The sequence below is a fragment of the Primulina tabacum genome, chromosome 16 (assembly GCF_025594145.1).
Source record: "Primulina tabacum isolate GXHZ01 chromosome 16, ASM2559414v2, whole genome shotgun sequence".
NCBI classification, from domain to species: Eukaryota; Viridiplantae; Streptophyta; class Magnoliopsida; order Lamiales; family Gesneriaceae; genus Primulina; species Primulina tabacum.
In genome coordinates this window covers 37,059,667-37,071,419 of record NC_134565.1, presented here as the reverse complement: position 1 = coordinate 37,071,419, position 11,753 = coordinate 37,059,667, and the positions used below count along the sequence as shown (strand labels likewise).

The window sequence follows — 11,753 nt, the reverse complement described above, 5'->3', positions numbered from 1 at the left end:
ATGGCGGATGCGTACTGCCCGGACTGCAAGAGAGCGACGGAGGTGGTGTTCGATCACTCGGCGGGGGATACGGTATGTTCCGAGTGTGGGCTGGTGTTGGAGGCGCATTCCATCGACGAGACTTTTGAATGGCGGAATTTTGCTAATGAGAGCGGGGACAACGACCCGGTTAGGGTGGGAGGCCCGACAAACCCGTTGCTGACGGATGGTGGGTTGTCCACCGTGATCTCCAAGCCCAACGGATCAACGGGGGAATACTTGTCTTCTTCTGTGAGTCGGTGGCAGAACCGGGGATCGAACCCGGATAGGTCGCTCGTCCAGGCGTTCAAGACAATTGCTATAATGGCTGACAGGTTTTTGATTTCTTCGTTTTTTCTTAGGTTCTTTTGTGAATTGTGTTGCTTGTGGAACTTGGTTGTTGAAGTTTTGAGAATTTTGGCGGGTGGTGTACGGAATTGTGTGGTTGGTCCGGTGTTTGTTGAAATTTGAATCGTTAATTTGTTCAACTTCGGAGTGCATCTGGAAATTTTGCTCGATTGATGGTTGGAATTTGCAGGCTTGACGTGCTCGTTTGTTCTTTCCACTTTAATTATGCATTTTATTCCAAATTTCGTTGAATCTGTCTTCTATGTTCTTTACGGTTTTAGGAGCAGGGGCAAAAATCGGTTTTCAGAAAGATTATAGGTCAAATATTGAATTATTTTATTTATTGATGACTGACCTTGCCGGGCCCACTGAGTTGGCGCTCACAGTTTTGGACAGTTTTTACAAAATTTTGACTTGATTTTTTTTTTGTAGGTTGGATGCTGATAAGTAGCATTCTGTAATAGCCCTGTTTAGAATAGAGAGAGGTGGCGCAACACATACGTCGATACATTTCATATCTTGTAATATTAGGCTAATAATTTATTGATTTTGTTTGTTCTACATTTTTATCAATCTCTATTTGCTTCTCTCATTTAATATTATTAAAAAAAAGTCATAATTGCATTCTGAAATATTTATTAATATGGAGATACATGAAATGCTTTAATTTAACTTGCGCTAGTTTATAAATATTGTGTCTTGCACATTGGTTATGAGGTGCTGAATGGCTTCCGCAAGGTGCCATCTGCTCGATTTATCCGACATGCTAACATGTGTTTGCGGGGTTTGTGTGTAGCTTAGGTAGTAAAGAGATTGATGACAGTGTTGTGGTTCCTTTTGGTGTGTAGATAGTTCAAAGTAGTGTTTTCTCGTTTATATTGCATTGTGATGTGTTCGAGGTAAGGCTTGATTAACCTTGCACTAGTTTGTCAATACGGTGCCTTGCTCACTCAATAAGTTATCATGATTTTCTATTGAACACGATTAAAAGTTTTTATTTTCTTCTTCAATTTCTATATTTTGTATTGCTCTATGTGGTTGGAAATTAAACTGATGTTATTTATATTTATCCTCCAGGCTGGGTCTTGTTGCTACCATAAAGGTATTGGTCTTTTACCATTTCTGTTTGCCATTCATAAATTGTCATTAGATCTTGGTTTATTTTGCGCACCTCCTTTACGTGATAAACTTATATATTCAGGTATATTGACAATAAAATATGGTCAACCATTCCTTCTAGACTTTGTTATATTATATTTGTTTGAGTTAAGTTGAGAATAGGGAAGGAATCAATCACGTGTTTGATATATGTATCTCCTCCCGAGAATTATGCGATGATGATGAAAATTCCAACGTGGGCCCTTTGGTTTACTAAAAAAATGTACTGTTTATAAGCTTGTTTCCCTCGTGCCATATTTTATGGTTCAAACTCTAATAACATGTCTATCAACGCGTGGATTCTGTGGTCATTTAGAAAGTTTGGTGTTCATTTTTTTGTAAAAGATAGTCTCACACTCTCTGCCTACATGTAAAGGTCTTTACTTTATGTTTTTAAGGAGGGCATATCGATTTTGTCAGCATAGACTACTTTTGGTTTGTGAATTTTCCTTGGAAATGTTGAAATTGCTTTTTTCTGCCTTACATGTAGGTTTTAACTTCTGAAAATTACGACACTTTGTAAAATGAAGTCAAAAGATTTCAGTTAGTTCATTTGGTTTTGTATTTTTAGTAGTTGGGGATTTGTAGGATATCTTAATTAGTTTGGAGAAGCCGTTGAACCTCTGTTTATGTGATGTTGATTTCAAGGATCGAGCAAACGAGATATATAAAAAGGTAGAGGATCAAAAGCCTCTTCGTGGGCGAAATCAAGATGCTATTTTAGCTGCTTGCCTTTACATTGCTTGTCGACAAGAGGATAAGCCACGGACCGTCAAAGGTGTGGTTTGACCTACGTGGAAGTATTTCTTGTTTTTGATATGTGATTTCATCATGATCTTGCTGAACATATGGTTTCAATTAGAAATTTGCTCTGTTGCCAATGGGGCCACCAAGAAGGAGATTGGGCGAGCAAAAGAGTTCATTGTGAAACAGCTAGAGGTAGAAATGGGGCAGTCTATGGAGATGGGAACAATTCACGCTGGCGATTTTTTGGTGAGTTCTTTCTAACACTTCGCTCACGCACGTACTGTGGTTTAATGTATGAACATGATTGCAGAGACGATTTTGTTCCCATCTGGGCATGACTAATCAAGCTGTGAAAGCGGCTCAAGAAGCCGTACAAAAATCGGAAGAGCTGGATGTAAGGTAGAATCACTTACTTTTCTCAGACGCCTGACCTAGGGGGTTTTCTCACAAAACACATGCTTGCAGGAGAAGCCCCATATCCATCGCAGCTGCAGTAATATACATAATAACCCAGCTTTCAGATGACAAGAAACTTCTCAAAGGTGGTTTTTTTTTTTTTTTTTTTTGGGTCGCTCACATGCAACGACAATATCCCGGTTTTGGCTTTTGAAATTTATGCGTAAATTTTCTGAAATCCCGAACACTTGACAGATATTTCACTTGCCACTGGAGTTGCTGAAGGCACGATTCGGAATTCATACAAGGATCTCTATTCATACGCAGCGAGGATGGTACCCAGTTGGTTTGCTAAGGAAGAAGATTTTCGACAACTCTGCAACCCATGATTGATTTTAGATGTGCAGATTTTGCAGTAGGATTGGACAGGTCCCGTTTAAGTTTTGTTTTCTTCTAGTTTTCCCCACCTCCGGCCCATTGCTCAAATCTTGTGGAAATTAAATTCTCACTACAATCTAATTAAACTATTTGTAAGTATAGGAAAATAATCTATTTTTGATAGTTCAAACTCATTTTTAATTAAGGTCTCGTTTAATTTTCAATAAACATATATGTTTAGACTATCATTAAACATGAACCGAACCAGAAATAAAACAAAGTATCAATCCATGTTAAAGGTTTTATATGCTGATTTCATGTCCTAACGTTACATATCCATCTTATATGGAATCCTCTTGCTCATGGACAATTGAAAACATGTACTTACATGTAAATAATAAATTTACCATCGTTCTCAATGTTCCAACTTCATTTTATTGATTTTTCTATTATAAGACGCATAATAACATAAGAAATCATATTTGATTACGTTTAACAGGTACCTTTAGCCATTATTATTTCTCAATAACTCAAATCCAAGCACCTCACAAGTTTGGAAGATGATCATGCTCCACGCAAGATTCAGTTGACAAAAAAATGATAGATTCTGTGAGCTCCCGAATTGTATTATCGTCATTATTACTTTAATTTACAATAGCGAAAGTATGTACAATTCTTTATTTTACAAAAGTATTATTTCATGAATTGGTCTTGCTAAGTCATCATTTCCATAATTTTCATCCTCATGTGTTTGGAATTTACAATAAATATAAAAAATAGAGGATAAGTTTTTGGTGACTTGGTAAGGGAATAAACCAAGATTATATATATTTATATAAGTCAAAATGAACTATATCATAGCAGTACTTCAACATGAGATGACATGTGTAAATAATAATACATTGTTATGAAAATATCTAGTCAAGTTATATGAAGTGACTGTTTAGGACCCCGAAGTGAATATCATAGGCTAAAGAGGTTGCTTCACCAACATTCGGTGTAACACTTTTCTTCACATACTCAAATATCATTCGTACAATCGATTATTTGTGAGTCAAAGTGAACTCACATTTCCAGAATGAAATCACGTTGTTCAGATAAACCATATACACGGGTTTGGACTCACTTTTCGAGCCGAAGTCGCGTAATCTAGTGGACTAACAATCCGATACACATACCATTATCCAGGGCTCAAGTCGTTCATTCATTCACTTAATAAGTAATCGATCAATAATCATTCAGGAACCAATAATATACAGAAAAATCAATAGTTTAAGAAATTTTATTGTAAATTTCAAGTCAAATGCCAAAATAACTTTAATAAAAGAAATGTAGTAATATCCGTACCTTACAAATTACAGTTGAGCTCGGTTGATAGTTCAGAAATTAAATGAATTCCTAAAAATACAATAAGATGGATATTTTATATACTGGAGCCATATCATATTATACTATTTTTGTATATTTAAAGTAATATCGGTTCAAACCTTAGAAAATTAATTATAATTACTATATATTTCCAAAAATCTGAAACTTAGTCAAGTGATCGAAAATCAGTGCAGAAAGCAACAATGACTGGAATCTTGGCGTTCCGATTGCACGTGTATTCAGTACCATGGAAAGTTACCTTGGCATATTCCCCTTCGGAATCCTGCAAAATCACATTGATTTCAGAGAAGGGGGAACTCTGCTGCTCAACAAGCTCCTACAAGAAAGCAGAGGAAACATCTGCCTGAGAAACAGGAATCAATTGAATGGAATGGAATGGCTGAGCTCTCAAAATCAAACTCAATTTTCTTATTTCATAAAATTTTATTTAACTTAAATATATAATGTGATTTTTTTATGAGAGAAATAATGATTGGATTTGTTAGTGTAAAATTTCATTTTTTTTCTTTTTTTTAGTAAGTCTGGAAAATCAGACATAGAAAATTTGATTAATAATTTATTTGAAAACTAATCACGATTAGTTGATTTAAACAAGGATATTTGATATAATAAAAAATCTGGTCAACAATTTTTTTTTTTTAAATGACATCCCTAAATATATTTGAAACATAATCAAATCTAATAGGATTTCTTAGTTTTGATGATTTTTGGAAATTCAAATGCATTTACATTAATTTTTAAGCAAATTTATATTTATATTTGTGAATAATGAAAAAAAATAACATTTAGTATGCCAACTAAAAGTATTTATAATTATGAAATACTTGTGATAAAATTAAATTATTATTTATATATTTATTTTTAAAATATTTATTACCTTCCATTCTAATTAAAATTTAAAATTAATTTTGATTCTTTGATTTGATTCTTCGAAAAAAACTCAAATAATCAAAATAACTCAACAAGCCCTTAACAAACATAATCAACATAAACGATTATTGACCAGACACAATCACAACGTAACAAACCAAAATTATTACAAATTGACAAGATTTGATAATAATATAATACAATATGTAAAAGTATAACTCCAACATATACACACAACTCTCTTGAAGTTGACAACACGACAAAATACTTAGACAAGGATGAGCTCACTTTCAAGGAGCTCTGATACTTCCTCCCGAACCAAAAGTCGAACCTCCTGTGCTACTTGTCATGTCCATACACAAAAAAAACGACAACTCCTCGCAGAGGTCAGAACCTCAGTACAGAGACATCAACAAACTACGATATATGACATAAAAATTCAATGATGTCACGCATGAATACTATGTATGAACATATGCAAGATATCAGGAGTCAAATGATCAATATCAACCACCATACATAATATGTTCCGAGCTGGTCTATGTCTCAATGGACTGTGTATGAAGATATGACTCCGCTCTCGGAGTCAACAACTACCTAAGCAAGATGATAATCCTTGAATGAAATGAATTGTCGGTTTCACCATCATTATGCTGAGTCTATAGATGCTTTGCACCTGTTTATGTTTTGCAAAGCACAACTGTGGTAGGTGCAAACACAGTCCATTGAACGACGAGTTCAAACTCGAGTGAGGGAACACTTCCACACAATGAGGCTAGCAAAAAATAAGATAGTTATCAGTTATTGCATCATCTGAACAGAGAAGATTATTCCTAATAAGCAGTCGATCAAAATATCAATATCATTACCATTTTTTGGAATACAAAAGAAATCTCAAGGTGGAAGTTTCAAACAACTGAATCCATAGCACGAAATTGGTAATATCCACAGCATTGAGCTTTGAAAATGGTGCAAATTGTATTTAATTTTCTTGCAGCAAATTTGCAATCTCAATGAATTTAACCACACCCCTTCTCTGTACAGGGCATCTAGGAGTCAAATTCAGGTTAAAACTTATTTTTAATATACGGCGAAATTTATTCCGGTGTGTGGGAAATTTATAACCTTTAATGATGCGAAGCAGAATTCTTGTATACATCTTTAACTGTGCTGACACAGAAGATCACAAAAAGAGCAATCTTTCATCAAATATTTTGCAGAAATTGTGACATTTATAACCCACAAGCTCCGTCCGCTGAAGAAGACCGCCCGGAACTGGGTCTTTTTTACTGTCCATTCGCTTTTTCCTTTTAAAAATTGTTTATATAAATATGTCTGTGTTTATACAGACGACGGATCTTCTCAGTGGGCTATAGCCGTAACTCATCTTCTTAATTTAACACACTAATGCCCACCCCTTCCACCTCCTTAATTCCCTACGTTGCATAACAAAAGAAGAACATAAGTATAAATTGAGTGAGTAATTCATCTCATCAAGGTTTCTAATTATTCTTTTCTAGTTGTTCAATTTCCAAATTATACTTATCCTTTTCATGAAATCTTGATTTGTTTAGCTGCAATTTTCGTTTATTTTCTTTATGTAGAAAGATGAGAAGAGTGACGGTGAGAAGGCCACCCTTGTGGCGGAGGAAAGAAAGAGGAGGGGCCAACCACGGTGGTGCTGAAATTGGAGTTGCATTGCGAACACTGTGCCAAGAAAGACGCTTTGTTAACCATTTTGAAGGTACAATAATTTCTTCTTTATTTTTCAACAAATATGTTTTCAAACCCCCCAAACTCTAAATACTGGATCCGTCCCTGCATGTTACTATTCTTGACTCTTACAAACTCTTGAATCTTGATCACATCCCCAAAATCCACCAACCATTCTCATATTTGAAGGAGTAAGATCAAGAAAGAAAAAAGAAAGTTAATTTGATCGTGTGGTTGCGTTGACCTTGAGGAGGTAAAGCAATGGGAAGTTTCGAATTTCAGGCTTCAGATGAAGGGGGGCATAGCGAAGAGGCTGTGGAAAAATTCAAGAATGGGAGGGCTTTAGCTCTTTACAGCCCTTTTACATTTTGCTTGGCTGCGGGAACTTTGGACCCGAGTCTTTTATTCATTGCATTTCTCAAGATGTCTACTTTCTTCAGGCTTTTGCTCATGCGTAAGCCACCATCATCTGTGTGAGTGCGTGTTTTTTTTTTTTTGGGGGAAAAGAAATCATCTGTTTTGTTCTTTTTTTCTTTTTTTTGAGGCAATCATCTGTGTTGTTTTGACTATTTGTTTCTGTATATTTTTTTGGATTGGGTCAATTTGGTATGTATAGGTTCGAGTGTCCTGCCATTTTGGGCAGTAGGAGTAGGAACTAGTTTTGTTGGTTGATTTAGGACAGGGGAAGGCTATGATAAATTATGCTTGAAATTCGAACTTTTTTTGTTGAAGGCCATTGATCAAATAGGAAAGGATTCTCAAAATTTTGAATCATAGAACTATAAAAATAGGATGAATCGATGGCTTTGAGAAATGTAAGAAGGATGGTTCGATCCTCTTATCTTTACTTACATAACCAAGAGATCCATGAACTGAGATGTCGAAGCACGTAGAATATCTTGTATCTGGGCAGAAGAGCTGTTTTCACATAGTATTTGATCTGGTGGCCTGCCTCTGTGTGTGTTTATCTTTTAACTGGATTGACTTTGAACATCTACTGGATAATCTTCATGGGTTGGCTGATTGAATGAAACGAAGTAAAGGAAAAGAAAAATCGCCAAATGGAGGGGGAAGCATATGTTTTTATGTTGATAAAGTTTGTGCATTTGCAGGTACGAATTTGCAGAGCAATATGAAGATGACGATGAGGACAAGGAAGCCATTTCCGGGTTGAGAAAACGCGTCGTGAAGAGGTTTAAGAAACAAGATTCACTTATTCATGTGAGGGCCCAATCAGTGAATTCTTGATCTCATTAAACGATTGAGCCACCTAAGTTGATACAATGCTAAATATCTACTTTGAGATTCTCTTAATCATTTATGTGGCTATTTGTTGCAGGAATGGGGCTTTGAGCCACCTAAAGATAGGACTTGTGATGCTGCAACAGTTAAATACACAGAATTCTTGGCTGAAACAGAGGAAAAGTTGAAGAAGAAAAATTGTCCGTTGAAATTGTTACACCTTTTGAAAAGACAAAAGTTGCTGCTTATACATTAAGCGTGATTTCACCATGCATGAGGCTCTACAGCTTCGTCAGTAAGGAGATCCAGGCTCATCTAGACCCTGATGATGGAGCACATCTACAAGAAGTGACTCAACAGTCTTTCTTCTCTAAAATTTGAGGTTTGTTTTGTTTGATGCTTTCTAGTGGGGTGTTCTTTTGAAAATCTTCGTAATTTTACTTCTCTAAATCTAGGCATCAGCTTCAAGAATCGGAGACTTGCTAAATAAACTAAGCATTTCTTTAACCAGTGAAGAGCTAGATGTTGTAGAAAGACTTTATCGCAGAGCTATGAAACTCGAGTTGGACTTCATCTGGGCTCAATCAATTGTTCAGCAAAGCATGGTTCCTTGCTCAAGACTCCTCAACAACGTTGAAAACAACCTCATCTTATTTTGCGACTTTGAATTGACATGTACTGTTATTGATTCCTCTGCCCATTTAACTGAGCTTGCAATAATCACAACCACCAATGGTTCTGGACCAATGCCATTTGCGAATATTCGGACTACATGGAACGATCTTTTCACCCAGTATGTGGAAGAATATCAACAATGTGTAGAAAGCATCATTCCAGATGAAGCAGGAATAGATAAATATCTCCAAGGTTCAACACATTTTCTAGCAAGGACATCATATCTTTCTCGATCTTGAGTAGCTAACTGTCATGCTTAATGTATTTACAGCTGAGGGACTGGACTATGAAGGTCTATACAAAGCACTGAAGAAAATATCTGACTTTGAGAAGAGGGCTAATGCAAGACCGATTCATTCTAATGTACTGAAAGGATTAAACTTATTAGACATAAAACGAGCTGGTGAGCGCCTCGAATTTCAAGATGGCTGTAAAATATTGTTCCACGATGTTGTGGAAAATAAAAATTGTTCTGCCAAAGTTCATGTGCTGTCATACTGCTGGTGCGGTCATCTAATTAGGTCTGCATTTTCATCAGGTATGCCCTTCATTTTTGTCAAACATACTTTTTAAAATTGAATTTGATACAGGGAAGATTATGATATATATTTGACTTGATTTTGTTGGGCTGAGAGGTTTCCATCCTAGTTGTCCTGATATATTTTTGCTTACACGAGGAGGAGATTGTTGGGATTTAAAGAAAGAATGATAGATAGCGCTTTAGCCCTCTTGGCATCTGTCATGGATATTTTATTCTAATTTTTGTTCATTCATTACCAGGTAACCTAAATGCGTTGAATGTACATTCAAATGACTTGGTGTACCAAGAATCTGTCTCCACTGGTGGCATGATCATGAAGGTGGAGTGTCCCATATACAAGCTTCAAGCATTTAATACGTTACAAGCAAGAATCGTAATAGGCCCTTGAAAATCTACATTGGCGGTTCACTTGGTGATTTGCTTTGCTTGTTAGAAGCAGCTATTGGCATTGTCATTGACTTAAGTACCAGTCTGAAGAATTTTGCCAGCGATTTTGCTGTTTCTTTAATTCCGTTGTTCTCTGATTTGACAAGTAAACAGAGAGAATTCGCGGAGAGCTGCTCTATATATCACAAGGGAATGTCTAGTACTTTATATAGAGTCTCTAGTTGGGACAAAATATATGCATTCATTTTGGGGCAATAGATGTATAGTTGGATCCACGTGGGAAAAATAAGAACCAGAAAATTTGATCAGTACTGCTGCTATCATAGGCATTTTTCTCGAAGTCGGCGCGGGACGCAATCCTTTAGGCCCCATGCCACTCGTCAGACCTTAACCACATTCATTTTTACTTGTTGAGGAATAGAACTGCATGCGGCAACGAAGTAGCGCATTAGATAATTTTTGTTAACCGAAGGAACTGACTCTGAAATATTCACTATTCGTTTTCTTTAAAATGTATTTAAAAAAAAAAAATTATTTCTTAAGTTTTACCAACTATTCAGCCGAAATGTAACTATACATATATAAATATATTTTTGACATCATTTAAAATAAATTCATCAACTACTTATTTGAAAATTTAAAAGAAATCATTCAGAACATGATATCGTAAATCGTCAACTAAAAGTAAATTTAGCAATTTTCAAAATAAAGCATAAACTCTTTAAATTCTCTCAAAACCTCTCAAAAGCATCATAAGTCTTAAAATCTTTAACGAAAACTTAAATCATAAATGTAATTTTGCGGAAAACTAGCGACGATCCTCGGGTTGTGTACACTTTCAGTCCAGCTAGTTCAACCATCAAGTCCTCCATTAACATAAATATCATGCTCACCTGCATCGATCACACCTTGTGAGTCTATTGACTAAGCAAACCTTAATCATGATAGTAAGTAATACACATACATTCACAAGCAACAGTGAAAATACTTTTAATAAAATAGTTTTTCATGAACATGCATAAACTTAAACATTTTCCTATCATCATATAATTTTTCCTTTTCATCATATACGTATATGTTTCTCTTTTTATTGAATTCAGATATTCAATTGTGACTTTCGTATTAGTTGTAGGTCGATTGATCTATCTACGTATAACCATGGTACCGGATGGCAAGGACATCAACGACATTCTCACCCATCAACTGAGTCTTGGCCTTACATATCATCGTATCATCGTATTATTCACAATCAATTCACCTCCTTAAATTTTTCATATTTTCATCACCTATAAAAATTCATACACATATAAATCATTTTTTTAAAACCAAGCATGCAACATGTCTTTTAGCATTAACGTTTCATCATAAAATTTTATAAACATTTAAAATAAATATTTTAACATTCATTACAGCATTCAGGATACTGTCACATTTTTCAGGTGTAAAATGACAGTTTTGGCCCTAAAACCCTAACTTTCTAAAATCCTTAGACCTTAAAACGACGACCCAAATCAATCCAAACTTAACATGACATCTTAAAATACACTCATAAATATTTTTAGACGTAAAATTAAGCTTCTCAACTAATTTCTCAATTCGTTTTTAAGCTTAGACATACATATTGGTTTTGACTCGTATTGACTTGAAACATATCCAAAATTTACCAAACTTAAACCAAAACTTAATAACACCTAAATATACCATATAAAACTCAAATCAAGCCAATTAAGACCCTCGATCACGCCTAGATCAGCTACTGAAATTTCTACCTTATATGGTTCGAACCCTAACTCATGCCACCTTCCAAACTTTCGAACCTAGACCCTAACCGATTGGACCAGCCGCTGACCAACCTTCATAGGACCTAGACCAAACCCTTTAGGATCCCCTT

General features: G+C 35.4%; 1 protein-coding gene and 1 pseudogene across 3 annotated transcripts; both read left to right on the top strand.

Moving 5' to 3' along the window:
* On the top strand, positions 1 to 3,678 carry LOC142529946 (transcription initiation factor IIB). 3 transcript variants are annotated; one of them, XM_075635676.1, is made up of 8 exons: positions 1 to 353; positions 1,444 to 1,468; positions 2,173 to 2,302; positions 2,387 to 2,517; positions 2,582 to 2,670; positions 2,737 to 2,813; positions 2,923 to 3,096; positions 3,545 to 3,678. In XM_075635676.1, exons 1-7 carry the CDS (start codon positions 1 to 3, stop codon positions 3,054 to 3,056), a joined length of 939 nt encoding a protein of 312 aa, XP_075491791.1. In that variant the 3' UTR covers positions 3,057 to 3,096; positions 3,545 to 3,678. The 3 variants fall into 3 exon arrangements, with proteins under 3 accessions (XP_075491791.1, XP_075491792.1, XP_075491790.1); XM_075635677.1 differs by lacking the exon at positions 3,545 to 3,678 and having other exon boundaries at positions 2,582 to 2,665; positions 2,923 to 3,266; XM_075635675.1 differs by lacking the exon at positions 3,545 to 3,678 and having other exon boundaries at positions 2,923 to 3,263.
* Positions 3,679 to 6,575: 2,897 nt separating this feature from the next.
* On the top strand, positions 6,576 to 10,240 carry LOC142529185 (bifunctional TH2 protein, mitochondrial-like; annotated as a pseudogene).
* Positions 10,241 to 11,753: the final 1,513 nt, after the last annotated feature.

Bases quoted from the DNA above. Each gene is read 5' to 3' on its own strand.
- LOC142529946 (XM_075635676.1), top strand. From the start codon at position 1: ATGGCGGATGCGTACTGCCCGGACTGCAAGAGAGCGACGGAGGTGGTG. The intron at 1,469-2,172 runs GTATTGGTCTTT...GTTGATTTCAAG, and splicing joins GTCTTGTTGCTACCATAAAG to GATCGAGCAAACGAGATATA. The intron at 2,814-2,922 runs GTGGTTTTTTTT...AACACTTGACAG, and splicing joins TGACAAGAAACTTCTCAAAG to ATATTTCACTTGCCACTGGA.